A 27,887-nucleotide genomic window follows, 5' to 3' on the forward strand; every position below is an offset into this window, starting at 1 on the left:
CAAGTTTTAAAATCAGCTGAATTAGAGGTGTGTCTCAGCGGGGAGGGATTTTTAAGGGAGCCCAGAAGGCACCGCCGTGAAACAGGAGGGAGGGATGGAAGGACGGACGGAAAGATGAACACACAAAGCTGTGTCCGAAGCTTAACACGAGAAAAAGACCCTCTGTGACCCTCTTCTTAGAGCTTCAACCAAAAATGAAAGAGGGAGTTGACTTAATACATTCCGTTTATTGTAAAATCTGCAGCTTCCGGGAACCCACAACAGGGTTGTGTCTCTGTGTAGAGCTCGACTGTCACAAGAGTTGTGTAGGGTCCGGGCCTCCCTTAATTGCCACGCCGACTCAACCACAGAAGTTCCAATTGTCCAACATCCCCAGAAAAGATGAGGAGGTGGCCCGTAAAAGTGATGGAGCTTAAGCCAACTTCTCCAGAACTTCCCATCATGCAGGTAGAGAAGATGGTGTCTTCCTGATCATCATCTCCTGATCTACCCAACCTTAGGACCCTGGGGACCAGATTTGCGGGGTGATGAAGAAGCGAAAGGAAATGGGGCAGGGGAGCAAGAATAGTCCTCTGACGTCCATTGGTGGTGCCCTTAACTCCAAGCCAATAGGTTCTTCGAAGACAGTCTCAGTTGGGTGCCTCAGCTAAGATGTCCTTGAAGGAAGCAGGAGTAAGCGTCTTCTCCATCTTCTCATCATCCTCGGGTACTGCTGACCCTTTCGCCCATCAACCAGTACGTCCGGAGTTTCCCCTTGCCCTGTGAGTAGGAACGAGATGGAGGACAGAAGGTCAAACAGAGTTCAGGAAGAAGGTGCCTCCAGAGCCATCGGCCACCCAGTGACTCAAGAACCCAGATGCAGGGAGGACCTTCAACCCAACACACATCCCCCTCACCTTCATCTCTATGTCTCCTCGGAGGTCCAGTTCGAAGCACCCAAACTCCTCAAGGATGGTTTTGGTGGCCGCCGATAAGTGGATCTTCAATGCTGGAATGACCAGAGGAGGTGCATTAGAACATCTGTACAGAACATCTGGATTTAGAAAGACTGAACTGGAGAAAGGGAGCTGAGATGGAGACTAGGAAGCCTTCCCAGCAAGACTGGGAAGTTGAAGAAGTCCTGAAGGATCACTCTTGTGCTACATGGATGCAACCACGAAGGAGATGGCCTCAGTTGGTTCTTCTCAAGATGTTCTCGCTTCACATGGTCCTTGTAGAAGCAAATTGCTTCAACAGGCTCGGTAGAAATTGTCTTCAACCAAGTAGCCTCAAAGTCTTCTCCTAGGTCAGTTATTCTACCATCTCCTTAACCTCACCTTCTTCGTTCTTCTCCCAAAATCACTTACCTTCACCGTTGGATTCCATGCGTGAAGCCGTGTTGACAGTGTCTCCAAAGAGACAGTAACGAGGCATCTTCAAGCCTACAACTCCTGCGCAGACTGGACCTTGAGGGAGAAAATACGATGGGTCAGCAAGGTCAACGAGATGGCTTCTAACCACTATTCCTTGACCTGATTATAAGGACCGATCTTGAAACTACAATATTCAGATCTAACCAGGAATAATAGGGGAATTTTTTTTTCTTCCTATCTTGGCTTGTGAAGGATCTGGTTCTAAATGTCGCTTTCAGAGGTGAACCGAATGAGAGCTTGAGAGAATTCAAGTGCTGATTCTTCTAGACCATGATTTAGATCTCCGGGGAGCCATCAAACCCAGATTGGTGGCTAGTTCTCCTTTTCGCCTCCCTTCCCTGAGAATCCTAGAACATGTTTTGGAGAACCGCCGTTCAAAGTCACATCCCCAAGGTCTCCTTTGTCAATGCCGGAGAAATCACAACATGCAAACCTGGTTCCCGGTTATTTCATGGTTCAACCTCCATGGTTCGTCAAAAGCTCATCAACATTTGGACCGCTGCAAGAAACTGGGTTAACGTCTTGACCGTATATGTCAGATCTACTGACTTCTGAAGCACCATAATTGCAGGATCTATCTTCCTGTCTCTTACACACTCCTTTCCACACCAACCCGTGTTTGTGATAGACACACAAGAAGCTCCTCACCGCTATGGATGCCAATCCGCAGTTTGAGTTGCTCTTCAGGCCGGTGGTGAATTTTGAAGTTGCGAACGGCTTCCAGGAGGGCCAGGGACATGCGGGAAATCTCGCGGGCGTGCAATCGGCCATTGCGAACCGGTAATCCGGACACCACCATGTAGGCGTCCCCGATTGTCTCCACCTAGACAAAGAACACAGCAACGGTTCTTCTCAGCCTGGGTGGCTTGTAAGGGTTTGTAGACTTCAACTCCCAGAATTCCAGAGTTGTGGGCGTTGAACTCCACGCGTTGGGACTGGGGAATTCTGGGAGTTGAAGTCCGCAATTCTTACATTTATTGGTGAGTACACTAACCAGAAGATAGGATGAGGTTCAACCATCAATACAAAAGAGAGGAAGATGAACAAACAGACAGGCATTATGGATGTGTGGAGATAGGTAGATAGATACTGGTAGATTAGATAGATAGATAGATAGATAGATAGATAGATAGATAGATAGATAGATAGATAGGAGAAATATAGATAGGTGGATAGATAGATAGATGATAGATAGATAGATGATAGATAGATAGATAGATAGATAGATAGATAGATAGATAGATGATAGATAGATAGATAGATAGATAGATAGATAGATAGATAGATAGATAGGATGGAAGGGAGGGAGGGAAGAAACATAGATAAGAGATAAGAGACTGGGTGGATGAATGGATGGATGGGTGGATGGAGATTGTGATTTATAGATAAGGAGAAAAATGGATGGATGGGTAGATGATAGACAGAAAGAGATAGACAGGGAGGGAAGGAAGGAAGGAAGGAAGGAAGGGAGGGAGGGAGGGAGGGAGGGAGGAAACATCTATGATTTATCTCTTATCTGTGATCTTATCTCTTATCTCTTATCTATGATAATAGACAGGATGGATGGATGGATGGATGGATGGATGGATGGATGGAGATTGTGACTGATAGATGAGGAGAAAAATGGATGGGTAGATGATAGACAGAAAGAGATAGACAGGGAGGGAAGGAAGGAAGGAAGGAAGGAAGGAAGGAAGGAAGGAAGGAAGGAAGGAAGGAAAGGAGGGAGAGAGAGAGGGAGGAAACATAGATAAGAGACTGGATGGATGGATGGATGGATGGAGATTGTGACTGATAGATAAGGAGAAAAATGGATCGATGGGTAGATGATAGACAGACGAAGATAGACAGGGAAGGAAGGAAGGAAGGAAAGGAGGGAGAGAGGGAGGGAGGAAACATAGATAAGAGACTAGATGGATGGATGGAGATTGTGGTTGATAGATAAGGAGAAAAATGGATGGATGGGTAGATGTTAGACAGAGATAGACAGGGAAGGAAGGAAAGAAGGGAGGAAGGAAGGAAGGAAGGAAGGAAGGAAGGAAGGAAGGAAGGAAGGAAGGAAAACATAAATAATCGATAAGATAGACAGGATGGATGGAGATTATGATTGATAGGAGAGAGAGAGAGAGAGAGAGAGAGAGAGAGAGAGAGAGAGAGAAATGACAAGACTGTCCTTACCTTGTAGACATCAAAGTTATCAATGATTGCATCAAAACAGGTGTATAAGTCATTCAGCAAAGCCACCACCTGGGAAAATAAAGCAGGAAAAAAAAAACAGAGAGTGACCAACTGGTGGAACAAATCCAGGGGTCTCTTCAAGGGGACGTCATCATCACCTTCCCAAAGGAAGAAACCAGAGGCACCCAAGATTTGCGGGATGGTTTCAAGCCAACTTGAGTCCAGACGGACACTTGACCAGCTTCTGTGAGCCTTCCCTGCCACCCCACCCCACCCCCCCGCGCTTACCTGCATGGGGGTACTCTCTGCCGACAAGGCGGTGAACCCCACAATGTCGCTGAAGTAGATGGTGACGCTGTCGAAGGCCTCCGCCTGCACCGTCTCCCCCCGTTTCAGCTGCTCGGCCACCGAGCTGGATGGGAAAGGGTACAACGTCACACCCACGAGTTAATTTGGACAGGATGAAATCAGAAGGGAGGTAACATCCTGGCTCGGCTGGGGCTGACCGAGGTCCGGCTTCTGGGGACAGGGTTTGGGGGCGTAAGGGGGTAGCGTGGACCAATCGTTGCCCCCCGCCAAGCCACTCTGTCCCTCCGTCTTGGCATCGCTGGGCGTTTCCCCCTCCGTATTCCTCCCCTCCCATTCCAAATGTTGGGAGTTTTTCCACGGCTGGGCGTGAAAAATAAAGGAAGAATGGAGAGAGAGGGTACCTTCCTCGTGAGATGGTTGGCATATACATTTTCTATTTTATTATTTTTTATTTAATAAACAAACATACATATACAGACGTAGACATTTAAACAAACTATACATAAACTAACTATACAGTAAGATCAAGTCATACAGCTTGAATTTTAAAAATAGAGCTACTTCGGTAATTATATATCTATATATCTATGTATATTTGTCCTTCATCATGTATCAATGTTGGCATATACATTTTCATAAAACAAACAAATAAATCTTAATTCATTAATCATCAGAACAACTTGCCTCCAGAAGTTGTAAATGCTCCAACACTGGAAGTTTTTAAAGAAGAGATTGGATAACCATTTGCCTGAAGCGGTTTGTAGGGTTTCCTGCCTAAGCAGGGGGTTGGACTAGAAGACTTCCAAGGTCCCTTCCAACTCTGTTATTCTATTCTATTCTATTCTATTCTATTCTATTCTATTCTATTCTATTCTATTCTATTCTATTCTGTATCTTTTAGGCTTCATTGGGCGAATCAAAGCTGGCAGGCTGAGAAGAAAAGAAGCTTATTCAATCTAAGAACATCTTCCCTTGAACTCTCTTTTCCCCAAAAAAAAACCTCAAAGGAACGGAGGTCTCATCCCACCCACCTCAAACTGAAAATTTGTCCAGCTAAAATATGTCTGTCTTGTTGCAGAGCTCGGTTGCAAAGTGGGAATCAATAGCCCCAACCTCTGTCATGCAAAGATAGACTGCTCCTGTCCAGGAAGGCTCTACTGTGCGATGACAGCTAAGATCGCGGGGAAGAAGCGGACTTACTGAGGTAAAATCTGGTACAGGAGGGCCTCGGCTTTGCGCTTCTCCTCCAGGTAGGCCTGTGTCCGTTCCTCTACCAGTTCTTCCAAATTGTTGGCGTACTGCTCCATCCGCGACAGCAGCGTATCCAAAAGGTTGCAGCTGTTTTCCCTGCCATCGACATTCAGAGACTGAAGCCACCCAGTCTGCTTCCTGGGCCCTTTCCAGCTTTCGTTTGAAAACCAAACTAAGTTCCTAGTCCTCTCTGTTCCAGAATCTGGAAGTTTGGGCCAACTCCACCTCTCGCCTCACCAGATCTCCTCGGATGACTTCTTGATCTTCAAAACCTGCCAGAAAATCCAGCCCAGCCCAGCCCAGCCCAGCCAGTCCTGTCCCCACCCACCCACACACCACGCTCTACCTGTTGAACTTCCGCAACATGCCTTTGATGTGTTGAAAATCCGGCCGCTCCTGTGGGTCCTCAGCCCAGCACCTCTGCATGAGATGGACCACCTCCTCCAGATTGGAGGGCAGATTGGTCGAGGGGCGAAAGGGAGGTTGTTCCCCGCTCGCGACGCGCTTGATAATCTCTGGAAAAGGGCCAAAAAATGGGGGGGGGAAGAAATGTGGGGCGTTAGGAGATGCCTGGGAGGGCGCCCACGAGGAGGAGAAAAAGGATGCAGGGACATTGCCCCATATTTTTTAAAAAAATTGCATGGGTTTTGTCCCCCGCCAGGAATTCCAAAGCAGATGTTGCTTCCTGTTAAAAAACGAGGGCAGATTACATGGACAAATTTTAGATTTCCTGCGAGAAACGAGGCTAGAAACAAGGATAAATTATACAGACAGATTTTAGATTTCCTGCGAGAAACGAGGCTAGAAACAAGGATGAATTATACAGACAGATTTTAGATTTCCTGCGAGAAATGAGGCTAGAAACAAGGATAAATTATACAGACAGATTTTAGATTTCTGGCGAGAAACGAGGCTAGAAACAAGGATAAATTATACAGACAGATTTTAGATTTTCTGCGAGAAACAAGGCTAGAAACAAGGATAAATTATACAGACAAATTTTAGATTTCTTGCGAGAAATAAAGCTAGAAACAAAGATGAATTAAATAGACAGATTTTAGATTTCCTGCGAGAAACGAGGCTAGAAACAAGGATAAATTATATGGACAAATTTTAGATTTCTTGTGAGAAATAAGCCTAGAAACAAGGATAAATTATACAGACAGATTTTAGATTTCTTGCGAGAAATAAAGCTAGAAACAAAGATGAATTAAATAGACAGATTTTAGATTTCCTGCGAGAAACGAGGCTAGAAACAAGGATAAATTATATGGACAAATTTTAGATTTCTTGTGAGAAATAAGCCTAGAAACAAGGATAAATTATACAGACAGATTTTAGATTTCTTGTGAGAAACGAGGCTAGAAACAAAGATGAATTAAATAGACAGATTTTAGATTTCCTGCAAGAAAAGAGACTAGAAACAAGGATGAATTATATGGACAGATTTTCGATTTCCTGCGAGAAACGAGGCTAGAAACAAGGATAAATTATACAGACAAATTTTAGATTTCTTGCGAGAAATAAAGCTAGAAACAAAGATAAATTAAATAAGACAGATTTTAGATTTCCTGTGAGAAACGAGGCTAGAAACAAGGATATACGGACAGATTTTAGATTTCTTGTGAAAAACGAGGACAGATTACATTAATGAGATCAAAATCATCAAATTCCATCCAAGGAAATTGGCTATTTTTTTTTTTCCTTCTCACCTTTGGGACTCAGATCCACCCCTTCCACATAGAAGACGCTGTTGCGTAGGGCAATTTCTTGCAAAATGATGCCAAAGCTGTAGATGTCTCCTTTCTGAGTACCCGGACAGGCATTGGTGCCCAACCTCAAGAGTTCGGGAGCCGTCCAGAGTCTCTCTAAAGAAACGGGGAACTGGGATCAGACGGGGCTAAAGACCTTCCGATCTAGCAGGCAAGAAGGAAGATAATCTACAGGAAGTCCTCGATTTACGAGCACTTGTTAGCGACTGTCCGAAGTCACAACAAAAAGTGACTTACAGCCGGTTGGTCCACATACGGCCATCGCAGCATCCCCACGGGGGTCAAAATTTTGGCCTTTGACAAGCCTTGCGCCCACCGAGGGCAACTCACTGGCAAAGAGGGCGTGTGAATCGTCCGTCTCGGGCGCCTGGCGGAAGCTCTCCAGCCCGTAATCGGTGATCTTCAGCACAAAACGGCTGTCGACCACGCAGTTGGACGACTTCAGGTTGCCGTGGTAGGCGATCACGCTGTGGTGCAGGAAAAGCATCCCCTTGAAGCCGAGAGAAGACGGAGAGGAGCAAGAGAGGAGAGGAGAGGAGAGACCGTCAGGGTGGGCGAGACTCCCCGCTCCATCATCCTGAGCCAAATCCCCAGGTCAGTTCACGAATCCTAGACGACTCCTCCTGCAGTTGTGTTCTTTGGGGGCAAAGCAAGGTTTGAGGGGTCTCCTTGGGTGGTCTCTCAGCTGGGTGGTTTTCTTGCAGACGTTTCATTACCCAACTAAGTAATCGCATCAGCGCTAGTGGGGTTTGCTGCAAGTGCTCCTTCTAGCACTGATGAGGTTACCTAGTTGGGTCAAAAAACGTCTGGAAGAAAACCACCAAGCTCAGAGAGCACCAAGGACCCCTCACTTCAACCCCAAGCTACAAAAATTGCCCTTTAAATCAAGGTTTATTCTCCAGCTGAGTCCCAGATCCAACTTTCAAACTCTCCCAGCCTTTTCCTGGCTGCCATTTTGACTCTTTTGACCGAAAATCCCCACCGCCACCTCACAAACGCCCTTCGGTCCACCTTATTCCCAAACTCCATCCCCCTACAGATCAAACTCTTGACAAAACTGTGGTCCGGCCATTGAAAATATCATTCTTGTCTTAATTTTGGGGTGGGGGGATGTTTCTGGAATTCAGCTGGACATCAGAGGACAGAAGGAGGAATGGTGCGATGGCCTAGAGGTGGAGCTCTCGCCTCACAATCAGGAGGCTGCGAGTTCGATATTAGGTAGAGGCAGATAATTTCTCTCTCTCGGCACACGGAGAATATTATCTGCCGAACAAAACTCCGCACTGGTGACAAGAAAGGCATCCGGCCAGTAAAACACTCTACTAGCTCCATTCAGTTGCCCAGACTCCACCTCGCAAGGGATTATGGGGTCATTCAATGATGTTGATGATGATCAGAGGACAGAAGAAGAGTTGGACGGATGGCTTTCCGTCTTAAGTCTAAAAATCTCTTTTTACTCTTTGCTTACCTTGACGATGTCGTTGGTGAGCGAATAGCGGAACATCCAGTCCAAGGTGATGTTGTCATTCTCCAGGATGTCCTAAACGGATGGGTGGGGGGAGCAACATGGGTTTACAAGTCATTTCAAGGCAGTTCTCCCTTTCCTTTCGACCCATTTCGAGGCAGTCCTCGACTTACGACCATTTTTTTAACATTTTACATTGCTTTCTTTTCCTTTATCTCTAATTTTAGTCTCTACCTCCTTTTGGTATGGTGCAATTCTTCCCTATATATATGTATTTATCCCCATTGCATATGTGTACATATATCTATATCTATATCTATATCTATATCTATATCTATATCTATATCTATATCTATATCTATATCTATATCTATCTATCTATCTATCTATCTATCTATATATATATATATATATATTTGGAAGAGGCAGTTTGCTTATAACTCTCTACTGAAGTTGCTTGGATAGGTAGGTAGGCAGGCAGGCAGGCAGACAGACAGACAGACAGATAGATAGATAGATAGATAGATATGCAGGTAGGTAGGTAGGTCGGTCAGTCGATGCATACATACATAGGTAGATATGCAGATAGGTAGATAGGTAGTTAGGTAGATAGATATATAGATAAATACACAGGTAGGTAGATAATGATAGACAGACAGACAGGTAGATAGATAGATACGCAGGTAGGTACGTAGGTAGATAAGTAGGTAGGTAGGTAAGTAGGTAGATAGGTAGATAAGATAGATAAATAGATTGATAGATCGATAGTTTGATAAAGATAGATAGATAGATAGATAGATAGATAGATAGATAGATAGATAGATTGATAAAGATAAAGATAGATCGATGATAGATAAGATAGATAGATAGATAGATTGATAAAGATAGATAGGTAGATTGATTGATTGATAAAGATAGATAGATAGGTAGATTGATTGATTGATAAAGATAGATAGATAGATAGATAGATAGATAGATAGATAGATAGATAGATCGATAAAGATAGATAAAGATAGATAGATCGATAAAGATAGATAAATAGATAGATAGATCAATCGATAAAGACAGATTGATTGATTGATTGATATAGATTGATCGATTGATAAAGATAGCTAGCTAGATTGATTGATTGATTGATAAAGATAGATAGATCGATAAAGATAGATAGATAGATAGAGATAGAGAGACAGACACACAGACAGATAGATGATATATATTCAGATATATATATTACTTTCCATTGCTTTTTTCCCCGTTTATCTCCTGCACACAGTAAAATTGGAGCCAAACAGAGAAAAAGAGGCTTTTTATGATCCTTCCAGCTTCTGCGTTTGGGCCTGGGGGAGAAAACAATTTAAAAAATCCAATGTTCTCTTTTCTCTGAACCCCCCCCCCCCGAAACCCCCCCACCACCACCCCCGTTAGTTGTGTGTCCTTTTCTCCGTTTGCTTTGTTATTTCTTCTCTGCCTTTCTTTTGCCCAATTTATCTGCAGCAGCCAGCCGGAAACCTCGGCATGTAGAAACCGCTGTTCTTTGACACACAAATGCAAGTCGTCTCACGTGCCATAAATCACCTCTCTGGAATTGGCTTCTTCTCTATCTGGCGGGAGGGGGGAAAAATTGTTGTGTTTTGTTTTGTTTTTTTAAAAAAAAGCTTCCCCCGGGTCCTTTTTTAATTAAAAATTCTCGCCTGCCCACCCCTCTGCCTGCCCGCCCTCGCCTTGGCCCCGTGCCCAGCCGGACTCGAGATGGCACGGCCCATTCCTTGGCAAACGAAAGACTCCGCTGGAGGCTGGCACCTAAATCCAGAGACTAAAATCAGAGATAAAATGGGGGGAAAAAAGCAACATGAAATGCTCCATCATTGGAAGTTTTGACTGGACAGCCATGTGTCTAAAATCATCTTGGGTCAGAATAGAAGACCTCCAAGGCCCCTTCCGTTATTCTACATTCTGAGCAACGGGTCAGAGTAGAAGACCTCCGAGGTCCCTTCCGACTCTGTGATTCTGTTATTATTATTATTATTTTTAATTTGATTTATATGCCGCCCTTTTCCGGAGACTCAGGGCGGCTTACAATGTGCTCAGCAATAGCCTTCATACTTTTGTATATTTATACAAAGTCAGCTTATTGCCCCCACAAACCGGGTCCTCAATTTACCTACCTTAGAAAGGATGGAAGGCTGAGTCAACCTTGAGCCTTGGCGAGGTTCGAACTTACTTTAAATTGCAGACAGCTGGTGTTAAATTATAGCGCCTTGTCTGCAGAGCTATCCAGGCTCTAGTCTTTCAAGCCAGAGAGATAAAACCGCCCTTCCCAAAAATAATTAATAATAATAATAAATTGCTAGAGTCTAGGGTTTTTTTGATGAATTCCTCCTGACCTTTCGTTTACCTCTTTCCTGGAATGAAAATAATTTTTAAAAAGGGCGGACAAGGGAGAGGAGGAAGAGAAAAATGCCAGAAGGTTTCGCCTGGGTCCCTCCCTCCCTTCCCCTCCCTCCCTTCCCCTCCTTTTTCCTTTTTCTCCTTCGCCCTTCCTCTTTTTCTGATCCCCAGCTACCTAGCCTCTCCTGGGGTACCTGCAGGCTCCCCCGAGTGCAATACTCCGTCAAGACGCAGATATTCGGGGGGTCAATGCAGGCGCCAATGAAACGAGTCAGATGCTTGTTCTGGACGTCTCTCATCTGGAGAGGGAGAAGAGGAGGAGGAGGAAGAGGAAGAAGAAGAGGGAAGAGGGTGGGAAAAAAGTCGCTTGGTCTTGGTAGTGTACAAACACACACAAGGGACTTTGCAAATCCCTCTCTGGAACATTGCAAGTCCGGTTAGAACTTAGAACAACTTAACAAACGTATGCCCCGCTAAAAAAAAATGGGGTTTGCACTCTGTACATGGGCAGAGGCCTTCTGCTCAGCCCAACAAGCGAGAAGACGAAGGAAGGAAGACAACGGATTGGAAAGCTCTACCGAAAGGGGGATGTCACTGAATCAAAGAACATGTATCCTACCACCACCACCATCGGATAGTTAGTAGAATCATAAACTCGGAATGGAAGGGACATTAAGGGGTCATCTAGTCCAACCCGCTCTCCTCCTCCTCCTCCGATCGCCAGCCTATTTCTCCAGGGGAGGGCACCGAAGCAAAAGATGCGGATAAATGACCTCTTAGGTCCTCCCATCCACCTTCTCAGCCCCCCCCACCCCCAGATGTCTACAAATGTGGATGGTCGGGAATCGAATTCGAGCCCTACGCCAAGCCTCGAAGGCCAACCTGGGAATCCAAAATGTAAACATTGTGTCTCCAGTGAATCAAATCAAATCTTTATTACAGTCACAGACCAGCATTCGCCGGGTGAAAAAAAGTGAGGCTGTTTGCACGTCGCCTGGAGGAAACCTAGTTTATAAACCCAGCTTTGCATGTCGCCTGGAGGAAATCTAGTTTTCAAACCCAGCTTTGAATGTCGCCTGGAGGGAAATCTAGTTTTCAAACCTAGCTTTTTCCTGGAGGAAACTCAGTTTATAAACCCAGCTTTGCATGTCGCCTGGAGGAAATCTAGTTTTCAAACCCAGCTTTGCATGTCGCCTGGAGGGAAATCTAGTTTTCAAACGTAGCTTTCGCCTGGAGGAAACTCAGTTTATAAACCCAGTTTTACACGTCGCCTGGGGGGAAACCTAGTTCTCAAACCCAGCTTTGCACCTCGCCTGGAGGAAGCTGAGCCCTTTTTCCCTTGGTGTCCAGCTTGTTGGCTTGTTTGTGGCATGCTGGCTTGTTCGTGGCATGTTGGATCCGGAGATGGTTTTGTAGCAGGGTTGCAAGAACGGGTGAACACGTCCCGGGCACCTTCGCCACCGACGCACAGATGGGCTTTGGATGCCCTCCAAGCGACGCCCTTGGCACCCTCCCTCTCGAAGGCCACCGGTCTGACCGGGGAAGGGCTGGACTCCTTCTCCCACACGTCACCGGTGGGCCCCGGGTCACCCCCAAGCCAGCCGGTGCAAGACTCCGCTTCCCCTTCCGCCCGGCTGCTAATCCCCAGCCATTGTGTCTGTCCAGGTCTCATCCTGGCTTATCTCCTTCCTTGCGGACAGCTGACTGAGCAACTCGGCTTCTCCAGCGTAGACACCCCACGGCTCATTAAGGGGGGAGCAGATGGCTATCGGCCTCCTGCTTCCTCGCTAATGAGTCAGGCGCCCTGGTGCAGAGGGGGGGGTCCGGGTGCCAGGCTGCCCCCCCTCCTCTTCGGCCCACTCCCCCCTCCCGGCTCTTTCCTTCCTACTAAGGAGCCGGTTGAGGCTGCCCAGCTGCCTCCTGTATGATCCTTGGGAAGGGAGAGGAGGAAAGGAGGAGAGAAAAAGGGAGAGGGGAAAAAGGAAGGAGGGAAGAAGGAAAGGGGGGAAGGAGGGAGGAAAACTAGAAAGAAGAAGAAGGGAAAAGAAGGAAAGAAAAAGGGAAGGGAAGGGAAAAGAAGAAAGAAGGAAGGAAGAGAGAGAGAGTGATAGAGACAGGAAGGGAGGGAGGGAGGAGCTAGAGAGAGAGAGAGAGGAGATATAGCAATAGAGGAAGGAAGGAGATGGATAGATAGATAGATAGATAGATAGATAGATAGATAGAGGGATGGATGGAGGGATAGATAGAGATAGAGGAGATATAGCAATAGAGACAGGAAGGAAGGAAAAGGTAGATGACAGAAAGATAAATAGAGAAAGAGATAAGGAAGGAACAGGCAGGATAGAAAGATAATTTGAAAAAGAGGGAAAGAGAGAGACAGAGAGACAGAGACAGAGACAGATAGAGACAGAGACAGAGAGAGAGAGAGAAAGAAAGAGACAGAGAGACAGAGACAGACAGAGACAGAAACAGAGAAAGACAGAGAGAGACAGAGTGAGAAAGAGGCAGAGAAAGAGAGAGACAGAATGAGACAGAGAGAAAGACAGAGGGAGACACAGAGAGAGACAGAGAGACAGAGAGAGAGACAGAAAGAGACAGAGAAAGAGAGACAGAGATAGAGAGAGAGAGAGGGAGACAGAGAGACAGAGAGAGAGAGCGGGGAGAGAGACGGCAGGTGGATAGAGAAAAAGAGAGAGAGAAGGAAGAATAAAATATAATTACGTGTTTCAGCTCAAACAAAACATCTCGGGTTAGATCGATGCGCTTCCGGTTCATGTGCTTTACGGCCACAAGGTTCCCCTGGGGAAAAAAAGAGGAGGGTGACCCAGTGTTGGGGAGAAAAGAAGAGACCCTCCCCCCAAGAACCCCCCCCCCCAATGTAGGAGTAGCCCTCAAACCCAGAGCCTTCCCCATTTCTGACAACAACGATCCCAGACGAAGCTTACTTTGTAATAAGCGGTCTTGGCGTAAACCTGGAATTGTCCTTCGGTGGTTAGCAAAGATCCATAATTTGAACCTCTCTACAGAAAAGACGGGAGGGGGGGGAAGCGGTGAGGACAAACCCCTTTTTGCAGGAGACCCTCCCTCAAAAACAAATAATCAAGCTTTTGCTTCTTTCTGAGCTTTTGAGAAGAGATTCCAGCCTCTGAATTTGGGGGGGGGGGAGATTTGATTTGTGGGGCTTTGGCCACAAATCAAACCTGTTTTGCAATCGACAAGGGAAGTGGTGGCCTACCTCAAAGGGGTGGCGTACGCACTGCACCAAGGGAATCCATGTGGAAAAGAGCTATCCAGCCAGGCAGGGGAGGCCCAGTATGGAGTCAAAAAAATCACATTCTAAAAGAAATCTGAAATCCGCAAAGAAAATCCGCGGTCCTATTTGGAGACCGACAAAAGCGGGTACGCACCAGCGAGAGCGTGACTTTGCTCCCCATGCTGCGTAAGTTTTTCTCCAGGTTGCTCGACTGCACGTCCTCCCAGCTGACACGCCAAAATTCGGAAGCCAGCTCCTTTTCCAACTTCATTTTCCTATAACGGCGTGGGGAAAACACACCGAGGCAAAAGGTATGGTTGGCCCATCCCTCAATTTTCTTCCTTTTTTTATTTTGCAAACAGGCAATCCCGCCACCACCAGTTCCGATGGTGAAAAGCAAAACAGCCCTCGCCATTTCCCCCATCGCTACCCAACCCATCTCATAAAATCTTCCCGTTAATTAGCAGCTCGGGACTGGCTTCGTTTTAAATGCATCGCTCAGAATTGGCTTTGCTTTAAACTGCATGAATCAGAATTGGCTTTGTTTTAAATGCTTCACTCGGAATTGACTTGACTTTAAACTGCATTGCTCAGAATTGGCTTTGTTTTAAATGTTTCACTCAGAATTGATTTTACTTTAAAACTGCATTAATCAGAATTGGGTTCATTTTAAAGGCTTCGCTCAGAATTGACTTTCCTTAAAACTGCATTGCTCAGAATTGGCTTCGTTTTAAATGCTTCACTTGGAATTGACTTTAAACTGCATTAATCAGAATTGGCTTCGTTTTCAATGCATCACTCGGAATTGACTTTGATTTAAACTGCATTAATCAGAATTGGCTTCATTTTAAAGGCTTCATTCGGAATTGGCTTTGCTTTAAACTGCATTGCTCAGAATTGGCTTCGTTTTAAATGCTTCACTTGGAATTGACTTTAAACTGCATTAATCAGAATTGGCTTCGTTTTCAATGCATCACTCGGAATTGACTTTGATTTAAACTGCATTAATCAGAATTGGCTTCATTTTAAAGGCTTCATTCGGAATTGGCTTTGCTTTAAACTGCATTGATCAGAATTGATTTTGCTTTAATCTTCATGGCTCAGAATTGGCTTCATTGTAAATGCATTAATCAGAATTGGCTTTGCTTTCAACTGCATCGATCAAAATTGATTTTGCTTTAATCTGCATCGCTCAGAATTGGCTTCGGTTTAAATAGCATCGCTCAGAATTAGCTTTGCATAAACAAACATTGGGGGGAGCCGAGGAAGGCCCATTGGGGATCAACCAGTCATGAACATCCTGCCTGAAAATCAAGTGGATCCCAGACCCGAAGCATAAAAATCGATTTTTCTGCCGGGTGGGATCAACTCTGCAAACTCACCGGTAGGCAAAGAAGGCCGTGACGATGATGCCGAAGAGGAGCAAAGTCATCACAAGCGACAAGATCTCCAGCAAGGAGAAAGAAGCTGGGAGGGAGAAGGAAAAAAAATAAAAATAAAAACAGAGGAAGGAGATTCCTCGGACGAAGCCGATCCCAATTTGGCGGCGTCCGTGATCAACATTTAAACCAATGAAAAACAAACCCCCAAATCTTCTAAACCAGCTCAGTCAAGGTGGTTTAAATCCCACCTGAATATATGCATCTATATTGGATATATTTTGGTGGTCCCTTGCCCCAGTCCACAATTCAAGTGGAAGGGAGTTCCGCAGTCAAGCCCATTTCGGGCATGTTTCTTTCCACGGCACCCCAAAGCTGCACCTTTCTGACAAAGAGGATTGTCATTCTCAAATCCGCAAAAGGGCACGTCTCTCGGTATGGTGTTGCCTGGCCAATGGATCCTTTTCCCGGGGATCATTTCGATCTTTTTGGTGGTCCCGTTGTAATTGGCCACGAGCTGCAGAGAGAGAAAGAGAGACAGAGAGAGAGAGAGAGAGAGAGAGAGACAAAGACAGAGAGAGAGAGAGAGAAACCAGAAGGGAAAAGAGGATTTAAATAGATAGATAGATAGATAGATAGATAGATAGATAGATAGATAGATAGATATAGATATAGATATAGATATAGATATAGATATAGATATAGATATAGATATAGATATAGATATAGATATATTTATATTATTTGGGAGTGGGTAACCTTAACTCAGTGATTTTAAGAGGGATGGATTTCAACTCCCAGAATTCCCCAGCCAGTCATTTGACTGGGGAATTCTGGGAGCTGAAGTCCACCCGTTTTAAAGCATGCTGGCTAGGGAATTCTGGGAGTTGAAGTCCATATTCTTAAAGCATGCTGGCTGGGGGATTCTGGGAGTTGAAGTCCACCCCTCTTAAAGCATGCTAGTTGGGGGATTCTGGGAGTTGAAGTCCATATTCTTAAAGCATGCTGGCTGGGGGATTCTGGGAGTTGAAGTCCACCCATCTTAAAGCATGCTGGCTGGGGGATTCTGGGAGTTGAAGTCCACCCATCTTAAAGCATGCTGGCTGGGGGATTCTGGGAGTTGAAGTCCACCCCTCTTAAAGCATGCTGGCTGGGGGATTCTGGGAGTTGAAGTCCACCCCTCTTAAAGCATGCTGGCTGGGGGATTCTGGGAGTTGAAGTCCACCCCTCTTAAAGCATGCTGGCTAGGGGATTCTGGGAGTTGAAGTCCACCCCTCTTAAAGCATGCTGGCTGGGGGATTCTGGGAGTTGAAGTCCACCCATCTTAAAGCATGCTGGCTGGGGGATTCTGGGAGTTGAAGTCCACCCATCTTAAAGCATGCTGGCTGGAGGATTCTGGGAGTTGAAGTCCACCCTTCTTAAAGCATGCTGGCTGGGGGATTCTGGGAGTTGAAGTTCACCCCTCTTAAAGCATGCTGGCTGGGGGATTCTGGGAGTTGAGGTCCACCCCTCTTAAAGCATGCTGGCTGGGGGACTCTGGGAGTTGAAGTCCACTTCTCTTAAATCATGCTGGCTGGGGGACTCTGGGAGTCGAAGCCCACCCCTCTTAAAGCATGCTGGCTGGGGGATTCTGGGAGTTGAAGTCCACCCATCTTAAAGCATGCTGGCTGGAGGATTCTGGGAGTTGAAGTCCACCCTTCTTAAAGCAGGTTGGCTGGGGGATTCTGGGAGTTGAAAGATTCTTCTAGAACAGCGTAGAAATTTCTTTGATCGGATCCAAATCACGGGTGGGTCTCTACAACTCCAAGCCAAGTTTTTTTTTTTTTTTTCGCCATTCCACTAACCTCAAACTCTCCCCTGGCCGGATCTAAATCCCAGAGGGAGTGATCCATTTCCCGGTCCCCATTCTGGTCGATCCGCATGGCCCCCGTGATTCCTGCAAGGCAGAAGGATTTTTTAAATAAAATAAAATAAAATAACCCCAAACCTTCAAATGTCCGAAATTTCCACCCGCAAGGAGACACTCCCCCCCAGGAGGGTCTTAGGCCTTAAATTAAAACCTTTTAAAACATCTCCATTTTTATTTTATGAGGTAAAATACTGATCGATTTAAGAACGTCAAGCGGCCCAAACGAGAATCACTGTTCTAAGGGGGGAGTTGCACCATCGGCGGAGGGTCAGGCTGGATGACCTCTTGAGGTCCCCTCCTGATGGATTCTAAGCCTGTCTGCCATTGGAGACCCCACCCCAGGGATGTTTCGACCCTTAAATTAGTATCTGCAGGGATACCGACCGTAGAAAGTCCGGTTACGCATTTGGAGTGTGATGGCTGTGCCATTGGCGGGAAAGCCGCCCTGCGCCAACGTCTCGTTTACCGCCTGGGCATAAAGCATCACCCCGTCGTGAAAAGCCCCCGCGATGAAATTTTCCTGGAAAATTTAGAGATTTTTTTCAGGATCCAGGGATGGATAAAGCTGGAGAAGTGGGGAGGATCAAACCCACTGCTTCGAGAGCTAGGCCGGGGGGGGGTGGGCACTGAGTCAGGCGTGCGAAGGATTCGATTCCAAGACCCAAATCCACTCGCGAGGGTGCCAAAGGAGCAATCGCGGCTTTGCGGCCGGCCCCAAGATTGTGCCGGGAAGTCACGACGCGCACCTGGCCCGCTTGCGAACCTGGCTGGGTTCCCTTCTTCGCGCTCCTCTCGAAAGAGATGGATCGCTGGGTGGCCTCATTTCCACGCGGGATGCGCGGCCGAGACAAGGGGAACAAGCCAGCATGGCTTCTTCCACTGATGATGGTTAAACCTGCCTGGAGATTCAACAGCAAGTGGGAACCAGGCTGGAATTCAAGCCTGGCGTTGGGTGCCGAGTTCGAGGATTGCCACTTTTCAGCCCCAAATATGGAAAAAAAATATGGGTTTTTTTTTTCCCCAGGGGGCTGGACTAGAAGACCTCTAAGGTTCCTTCCAAGCCTATTATTCTACGTTTTGCCTCGACTTCGTCTCCTCCTTACCAGTCCGTCTTCCACGGTGAAGTTAAACTGCTCCTGGGAGGTACGTTTGATGTACTGGAGAAACTGACGGTATTCAGGATTTTGGGGTTCGGCGTAAGTGAGGAGCATGACAGCCTGGGGGGGGGTCAAGAAGGACAAAATGACTTTACCCCAATATTGGGGGCGGGAGGCAGATTATCTAGCATCATTAACTTGAGCCCACCAGCCTGTTTCGAGACACTTCCGGGAGATGGACTACAACTCCCATCCTCCCTGCCCGACAGCCGAGCCAGCGGGAGTTTCGAAACCCCAAAAACCTTTGGCCCAACCGCCCGATTCTGAATTTATGTCACTCGGCAACTTTTTTTTTCAAAGCTTTTCCCCCCCCCCACCTCGCCCACCACCATTCAGGTAGACTTCCCCCACCCATGGAGGCTCCGCGGAGCCATTTTGCAGACGAGATCCTCCCTACAATCATAGAGAGCAGGGAAATTAAGAGATATCATCCGATATCCAACCCCCGTTGCCTGGGCCAGAAACCCCTCGCTGTGGGCAGTCCTCAACGTATAACTCTTCAGGTAGACTTCCCTCACCCATGGAGGCTCCACGGAGCCGTGTTTTGCGGATGAGATCCTCCGCCGAATCGTAGAAAGCAAGAAGCTTAGGGAAATCATCCGATCCAACCCCGTTGCCTGGGCCAGAAACCCCTCGCTGTGGGTAGTCCTCGACTTATAACCTTGGTCGTTTAGCGACCAAGAGAGCAAACACAGGATGATAACTTCGTGATGGCCGAGAAAAATCATCCAAATTTAAGACTTTTCCCCCTGGTGGGATCTTATTTTCTTTGAGGTTTTTCTGGGCCTTCGTTTATCGCTGGCAAAAATTCAGCCTGATACACTGCCCCTGAGGCTGGAGGTTCTACGGAACGAGGAACGGAAAAACGACCACGGATCGGCTTTTCCGGGAACGGCCTGCTCCCTTTTTAATCTTTTTTCAGCTTCTCAAACTGCCTCCCCCTACCCCAAAACGATCCCCTTTTTTAAGTTGAAAAGAGCAACTTTTAGCTCAACGGGGGTTTATTAATAGCTGCAACCTGCCGGCTTCAACATCCGGGCAATTTATCTCACTTCCTTCCTTTCTTTCAAACAAGGCCGGAGGAGAGAAAAGCAGGCCGGGCTGGCGATAGGCGAGCCCCTTCCGGTCACTCCGCAACCCCTCGTCCCCGGCCTGGGGGCCTCCTTTCCAAAGCAAGAATCCGAATTCAAGACCCCCGCTCAATTGCATCAAAGATTTCTTGCAGGGTTTTTTTGGGGGGGGGTTGGGGGTGGGAGCTCCAGAATCTTTAGAATAGAATTGAGCTGGAAGGGATCTTGGAGGTCTTCTAGTCCAGCCCCCTGGTAAAGCAGCAGAATTTAGAGCGTTGAAGACAAATGGATGTGCAGTCTCTTCTTGACAACCTCTAGTGATGGAAAGAAGGAAAGGAAAGGAAAGGAAAGGAAAGGAAAGGAAAGGAAAGGAAAGGAAAGGAAAGGAAAGGAAAGAAGGAAAGGAAAGGAAAGGAAAGAAGAAAAAGAAAGGAAAGAAGAAAAAGAAAGGAAAGGAAAGGAAAAGAAAGGAAAGGAAAGAAGGAAAAGAAAGGAAAGGAAAGAAGAAAAAGAAAGGAAAGGAAAGAAGAAAGGAAAGGAAAGAAGGAAAGAAGAAAAAGGAAAGGAAAGAAGAAAGGAAAGGAAAGGAAAGAAGAAAAAGAAAGGAAAGGAAAGAAGAAAGGAAAGAAGGAAAGAAAGGAAAGGAAAGGAAAGGAGAAAAGGAAAGAAGAAAAAGGAAAGGAAAGAAGAAAAAGAAAGGAAAGGAAAGAAGGAAAGGAAAGAAGAAAAAGAAAGGAAAGGGGAAAAAAGGAAAGGAAAGAAGGAAAGGAAAGAAGAAAAAGAAAGGAAAGGAAAGAAAGGAAAGGAAAGGAGGAAAGGAAAGAAAGGAAAGAAGGAAAGGAAAGAAGAAAAAGGAAAGGAAAGAAGGAAAGGAGAATAACAGAATAAAAGTGATGGAAGGGACCATGGAGATCTTCTAGTCCAGCCCGCTGCTCAGGCAGGAGTCCGGCCTCTACCCTTTTAGATAAGGGACCGTCCCGTCTCTTCTTAAACACATGAAGTGGGGGAACCCTCAACTTTAGCCTCCCCCTCCCCTCCCTGAGCTATTTTTGCCCCCCCCCCCCACCCTTCCCCAAGGGGCCCTTAGCTAGTCCTCGGTCGTAAAACGGGTCGTAAAACTCCCTTCCCAAACGTCTCAGTGAACAACCGAAAATTCAGGGGTTCCATTTGCGGTCGTAAATCGAGGACTACCTGCCCCACGGACCGCGAAAGGAGCCGAAAGGGATGCCCTAACCTGGTTACCAACAACCCCCGAATCTAACCCAAAGTTTTGGCTTGTTCAAAACTCAACCCCTGGCCGGCACCAAAATTACGCCTGGGAACGAAATTCTCCGTCTCCCGGCGCATTCGGACACGCGGTCCTTCTGACCCCGGATGGGGTCAAGGAAGCTTGCCTGCCCCGCACTCACCTTGTAGGCCTCGCGGGCCGCCCCGTCGTTCCCATCTCCGCGTCGCCAAGGAAGTGTCCCGTCGGGAAATCGGGAGCTCCGGAGGGTGGTACCGAAGAGATCGATGTAGAAGAAGGCGTATTCGCCGGCGGTCAGGCCTTCGCGGTGCGCCTGGAGCATCAGCCCGCGGAAGATGTCGGGCGCGCAACAGACGTACACAACTGCGGAGGAAGCAGCACAACGACTCACACACCGGCACAAGGGGAGACCCCGGGATGGAAGAGCCAAGGGGCTGGACGGTGGGGGGAGGATGCTTTCCCCGCCACCCCCCACCCACCCCCAATGGTGTCAGAGATCGGACGACAAAGCCCATCGTCCCCAGCCCTTCCAGTATGTCATGAAAGAGTTGGGAGGTTTGGATCGGATCTGGTTTCGGGACTCCCTGCCCAGTTCACAATCTTTGGTCCCTGCTCTGTCAGCTGTAAAAAAAAGATAGATGATAGATAGATAGATAGATAGATAGATAGATAGATAGATAGATAGATAGATAGATGAGAGAGAGATGAGAGAGAGAGAGATGATAGATAGATAGATAGATAGATAGATAGATAGATAGATAGATGAGAGAGATATAGACAGACAGATAGAGAGATGAGAGAGAGATGAGAGAGAGAGACAGAGATGATAGATAGAGATAGATAGTTGATAAGATAGTTGATAGATAGATGATAGATAGATAGATGGATGTGAGATGAGAGAGAGACAGAGATGATAGATAGAGAGAGATAGAGATAGATAGTTGATAGATAGATAGATAGATAGACAGAGAGATAATAGATAGATAGATGATAGATAGATAGATAGATAGATAGATAGATAGATAGATAGATAGATAGATAGATGAGAGATGAGAAAGAGATGAGAGAGAGAGACAGAGATGATAGATAGATAGAGATAGATAGTTGATAGATAGATGACAGAGAGATGAGAGAGAGATGAGAGACAGAGAGATGATAGATATAGATAGTTGATAGATAGATAGATGAGAGAGAGATGAGAGAGAGAGACAGAGATGATAGATAGAGATAGATAGAGATAGATAGTTGATAGATGATAGATAGATAGATAGATAGATGACAGAGAGATGAGAGAGAGAGACAGAGATGATAGATAGAGATAGATAGAGATAGATAGTTGATAGATAGATGAGAGAGAGGATAGATGATAGATAGATAGATAGATAGATAGATAGATAGATAGATAGATAGATAGATAATAGATGGATGGAGACAGACAGACACTTAGACAAAGACGGATAAATGCATAGATGATAGAGTTTGATAGAGATGGAGGGACAGAAAGACCCTCTTTTCTCCTTTCCACCTTCCTCCTTTCCTCCTTCCTCCTTTCCTCTTTCCTCTTTTCTCCTTTCTCCTTTCGTTCTCCTTTCCCTCGGCTCGTCAGCTTTGACAAATACCTCTGGATGACTCTTTGCAAGGAAGCAGCCAATGCTTCCAGCCGAGCTGCCGGGCACGATAAAAACCTAGCAACCTGCCCTCCTCGCCCGGGCAGAGCCTGACCCCCTGCTTGGCAAAACCCTGGGCAGCAAAAAGAAAAAAATTCAGCTGGGGCGGAGGAGGAAGAAAACGGTGCCAAAAAGGACATTCGAACGAGCTCCGTTTTGCTTCGACAAGCAAGGTTACTGCTGCGAGTCCAAAAAAAAGAAAAGAAACCCCACCCCAAAATGAAATTAAATTCCCTTTTTTTCTGCAAAATGAATCCCTCGCCTTTCCCCAGGGGTAGCTTTCACCCTGGAGACCCGGGAAGAAACCACCATTAAGGGTTTGTCCACCGCTTACTCCTTGTTTAGGCCAGCGGAAAAGTAGCCTTTTTCATCTTACAAAAATAACCACGATTCGGAGTTTGTGGGAGTGGGAACCAGTCTGAGCTCTCTGAAGCTACTGGAGTTTAATGAAACGGACCCCAAGAAGGAACCAGGGGGGGGGGGGCTCAAAGCTTCTTTGGACAATGTCCAATTTTCCTCCGGAACTCCCTGCCACAAGATCCCCTTGGGAGGAAGAATCTCCGCTCTCTCTCTCTCTCTCGAATGCAGAAGCTTCCACAACCACGAGCATCGGATGCATCTGAGGCTGGCACCCCCAGACGTAACCAACTAACCATGATTGGGGACCATGTTGGTTTGATGCATCCTTGCAAGCCCGGGACTGCTCCCAACCCCTGCTGGCATTGCTACCGTTCACATAAAGAGAGGAAAAGGTGCCAGCCCAGGTGGGCATCCCTTTATACCCATTGCACACCGGGCAAAAGGAGGGAGGCTGGACTTTCGCTCTTTTGCAGTCGCTCGCTGGGCCTCGGGCCGAGAGACATCCTGTTATTTTCCTGCCGAGCGTCCTTCCCGCCACCGGCAACCAAGGTCAAGGGACACGCTCTGTCCCCCGGGTGGGGTCCCAGCACACGCCAGCAGCCCCCTGCCCGAGCCAGCTTTTTCCTGTTTTGCTGACTTGCAAGAGAGGGGGAAAGCAATTTTCAGCCCTTCTCCCAACCTGCGTTGGGGGCTCAGCTATTTCCAAGCAGGGCTGCCCATTCCAAGCCTTTCACACGCTACAATCCCTTGAGAGAGAGAGAGAGAGAGAGAGGTGAGAGAGAGATAAAGATGATTGAGAGAGAGAGAGAGATGAGAGAGTGAGAGATGAGAGAGAGAGATGAGAGATAGATATGAGAGAGACAGACAGACGAGAGACTGATCGACAGATAGATAGATATGAGAGAGATAGACAGATATGAGAGAGAGAAAGAGAGAGATGAGAGAGAGATAGGCAGATAGATATGAGAGAGATGATAGAGATATATGAGAGACAGACAGATATGAGAGAGAGAGATGAGAGAAACAGACCAACAGAGAGAGATGAGAGAGAGAGAGAGAGAGATGAGAGATGATAAATAGAGAGGAGAGAGGAGAGAGAGACAGAGATGAGAGAGAGATATGAGAGACAGACAGATATGAGAGAGAGAGATGAGAGATACAGACCAACAGAGAGAGATGAGAGAGATAGACAGACAGAGAGAGAGAGATGAGAAAGATGATAAATAGAGAGAGGGGGGGAAAGAGGAGAGACAGATAGAGATGAGAGAGATATATGAGAGACAGACAGATATGAGAGAGAGAGAGATGAGAGATACAGACCAACAGAGAGAGATGAGAGAAATAGACAGATAGATATGAGAGATGATAGAGAGAGATGAGAAAGAGATGATAAATAGAGAGGAGAGAGAGACAGATAGAGAGATGATAGAGATATATGAGAGACAGACAGATATGAGAGAGAGAGAGATGAGAGATACAGACCAACAGAGAGAGATGAGAGAGATAGACAGATAGATATGAGAGATGATAGAGAGAGATGATAAATAGATAAATTGATAGATGAGAGAGAGAGATGATAGACAGACAGATGAGAAAGAGAGAGAGGAGAGAGAGATGATAGACAAATAGATATGAGATGATAGAGATATATGAGAGACAGATATGAGAGAGAGAGAGAGAGAGATGAGAGATACAGACCGACAGATAGATATGAGAGAGAGACACGAGAGAGTTATTATTATTGTTATTATTATAGTTATATTATTATGTTATTGTCCATCCTTGGAAATCCGGAAACGGAGGCTACGTAACTCGGTCAGGAAACCGAGGCGAGAAGTCCTCGGCCAGGACCTCTCGCCTTGAATCGAACAGGGATGGGACAGATGACCTCAAAGGAGCCTCCCTTCCTTAAGATCCTGCTAGCAAACAATCCGTTATCGGGGAAGCTTTTAAAATCAGCAGGAAACAGCCGAAAGCGAAGGGCAGGAGTTGGAGAACGGGAGGGGACCTTTGGCTACGCAGGGACATGCCTGCCAGCGCACACAAACACAATTCTCTCCCACACACACACACACACACACAATTGTGCAACGGTGCAAGGAAGCCAGAATTCCTCAATTGGGGAACCGCCTTTGCGAGCAAGCTGCCCTCGGCTCAGGTAACCTGTGCAGAAGTCCAAATGGACAGGTTAACATACAGAGTCCGGATTCAGCTGCAAAATTGATTTTTTTTTGTTTTAAAGTCGATTTTTCTCCCCCAAAAAGAGATATATTTCTTTTTGAAATGGCCTGGCCTAAATCTTCTCCCCTTTTGAAATGTAAATTTTAATTTGTTTTTAAATTATGGGGGTATTTTTAAATTTGTTCAGCCAAATTATTTAATTCGTTTTTATTCTATTTTAAATTTTTGTATTTATGTGTTTTATTCTGTGGCTGTTCACCGCCCTGAGTCCTTCGGGAGTAGGGCGGTATAGAAATTTAATAAAATAAAATAAATAAATGAAATAAGTTTTCAGTTCTCAGCTGGGATGATTCCCCATCCCAAGGCCTTCCCGGAGTCTTCGGATCGACCCGTGCAGATGGAGAGACCGTATATATACACGCCTCGGGGTCCAATTCTGACAAGGGCTGATAAATTGATTTATATTTATTTCCTGACTTTCCCCTGCCAGGAGGATCAACCGGCCAGCTGTTCGGGCTGCGAGGGAGGATATCGGAATGGCAATATATCTATTTTGCAAGACAAAAAATAAGTAAAAACTCAGCGTAACGGCGGAGCTCTGGATATTAATTCCTCGAGTTAAGATTTACGGGTTTTGCAAGCTCCTTTTTTGGGGAGGGGGCCTTGGAACATCTGGGAACATTCCTGAGAAAAGAAGCCAGATCCTGAAATAACAACTTTGCAGATGACAACGCAACTCACCCCAGGCGAAAGAGAGGAAGTTTGAGGAGTTTGAGGGGATGATGCGTGCCACGGGAAATTTAGCTGGCCCGCATGGATTTTTTAGCTCAGTCCTCCCTGATACAGGTACTCCTCGACTTACAGCCACAATAGAGACCAGAATTTTTGTTGCTAAGCGAGTCGTTCCAAATTTGCATCGCTAAGCGAGGAGATTGTTAAGCGAGTCGCACAACATCCATCGGCTCCGTGGTGAACAGAAGCTTTCTGGCCATGCTCAGAGGCAACTCTTTGGACCCTCCCTCCCGAGCTTGGAAAACAGGCTCGTGGGCCCAAGGAAGACCCCGAAGGCGGGACCTCCGAGGTCCCACCTGACAGAGCTGACCTTCTGCAGGACAAGGAGTTCCTTCTCTAGATGCCAACCAAACTTCGGCAAGAATCCCTCCGAGAACCCACCAAGTGCTTTCCCTGCTCCCCAGCCCCCTTAAAAGAGAAGAGAAGGGTTGTCCCCATTGCTCCTCCTCCTCCTCCTTCTTCTTCCCAAGGTCAACAACGGAAGGATGCCCCAAAGTCGGCGGGGAACTTACTCCGAGCTTTCTCCTTGATCTCCTGGATGAGGTCGGTGTAATTGGTGTCCATGAACGTGACGTCTTTGATCGTCATGTTGTGGAAGGATGGCAGTTGGAGGTAGAGACCCTCGACGGCGAAGTAACACGGACGGTCGTCCTTATTGTTCTCCCAGTAGAGCAACATAGCCCGGCTGCTCCAGTTGAAATGCTGGCTGAGGCTGACTCCGAACTCGCCCAGCTTGCTGTGGCTGGCTCCCGTGCGGGTCACCAAGGCATACTGGTCTTCTTTGAGGTTGAAGCCGACGGCCTCGGCCGCCGCCGTCACCACGGGCAGGCCCCAATGTCTGGCGTAGCGGGCCACGGGCGCCGTGGTGTAGACGCAGCCCGGTCCCACGAAGACGTGAGGGGGGTTGTCGGCCATCTTCAGATCCACGGCAGCGAGCGGGGCCGTAATGTCCGAACAAATCCCTTGACTGTCTTCGCTGCTGGAGAAAACCAGCTGCACCGTGTAGCCCGGCAAGAGGTCAGGCTGGGCGTTCACCTTCTGGATGGCCAGCTCGATGGCCGGGCCGACCCGTGGCCAGGCCCACGGGTAGGTGGTGTTGTGGTGTGGCAGGATGACAGCCAGGATGAGGTTGGCGCCGTCGGCCCGATCCCACTGAGTCAAGACGGCCAGCAGCGCCCACGCCAGCATCACACCCTCCATGGGGCACCAACTGTGCCCCTGCGGCCCACCCACACTCCTTCCTTTATCTGACTCTAGAGACCTCCCCAGATTCCTAGTTCTTGCAAGGGGTACAGAGAGAGACCCCCAACTCTTTAATTCCTCCCCTTCCCCAAATTCCTTCCTAGGCAACGACCCACCGAGCGGTGGCATGCAGCCGGCGGGGTTCACACACAAGCTGGGCACCCCATGTTTATCCAGAGCCGCTGTCCAAACTTGCCCACTCCCCTGCTTTGGGGGTAGGACCCCCCCCCCCTACTCACTCCCCTCCTGGATCTGCCTCTCTGGCAAAGGCAGGGATCACTCCCAAGTTGCTTTCTCCAGCCGCCCAGCTCTCTGGCGGGCACGCCTGGCGTCTCCTGGGGTCCCCAGCCCAGCAAATCCTGCGGTGCCCGCCTCTCCTTCCTTCCCGAAGCTCAGACGGGGCAGGAATGAGTGAAACCTCCAGATTGTGGGAGTCTTTTTTTTCCCTTTTCCCTCCTCCTGGTTGAACAGAGCAAAGGGCTTCGCTATCACCAGCCAAGCAGCTTAAGCTTAACCCCTTCCTGCCCAGGCAGCCCCTCCTCCTCCTCCTCCTCCCCACCCTGGCAGGGAAAAAAGGGGGTAATTTGTGGGCAAGGCTTATCCCCAGATAACATCTACCTCCCCCCCACTTTAAAAAAAACAAAACCCTAAATTAAGTTCAGTTTCTTTCCTCTGCAATCACGGGCACGGATTAAAAACTCATTTTGCGGCTCTTTGGGAAGAGCCATGGCACAGCGCCCGGCGAAAGGTTTCCCAGGTACCAAGAGGGTTCTAACTTTTTTGGGGGGGAGGGGAAACAATGTTAATTCCTTCCTCGCCCCTCGTCCTCCCCCCCCACCCCCCAATTCATTTTGTT

The 27,887-nt window shown here is 47.2% G+C and overlaps 1 protein-coding gene across 2 annotated transcripts; it reads right to left on the reverse strand.

Moving 5' to 3' along the window:
* Positions 1–207: 207 nt before the first annotated feature.
* NPR1 (natriuretic peptide receptor 1) lies at positions 208–27,425 on the reverse strand. 2 transcript variants are annotated; one of them, XM_070950424.1, is made up of 22 exons: positions 26,302–27,425; positions 20,953–21,152; positions 18,420–18,533; positions 17,701–17,836; positions 17,252–17,343; positions 15,789–15,924; positions 15,411–15,495; positions 14,183–14,303; positions 13,721–13,795; positions 13,497–13,574; positions 10,970–11,074; positions 8,391–8,462; positions 7,253–7,412; positions 6,863–7,018; positions 5,497–5,665; positions 5,100–5,246; positions 3,879–4,002; positions 3,591–3,659; positions 2,061–2,235; positions 1,347–1,445; positions 897–988; positions 208–759 (listed from the first exon to the last, which is right to left on the reverse strand). In XM_070950424.1, the coding sequence occupies exons 1-22, from the start codon at positions 27,158–27,160 to the stop codon at positions 697–699; spliced, it is 3,327 nt and encodes a 1,108-aa protein (XP_070806525.1). In that variant the 5' UTR covers positions 27,161–27,425; the 3' UTR covers positions 208–696. The 2 variants fall into 2 exon arrangements, with proteins under 2 accessions (XP_070806525.1, XP_070806526.1); XM_070950425.1 differs by lacking the exon at positions 26,302–27,425 and adding an exon at positions 23,110–23,215.
* Positions 27,426–27,887: the final 462 nt, after the last annotated feature.

This window comes from Pituophis catenifer, unplaced genomic scaffold (assembly GCF_029215685.1).
Source record: "Pituophis catenifer annectens isolate HBS135680 unplaced genomic scaffold, rPitCat1.0.hap2 SCAF_10, whole genome shotgun sequence".
Classification (NCBI taxonomy): Eukaryota; Metazoa; Chordata; class Lepidosauria; order Squamata; family Colubridae; genus Pituophis; species Pituophis catenifer.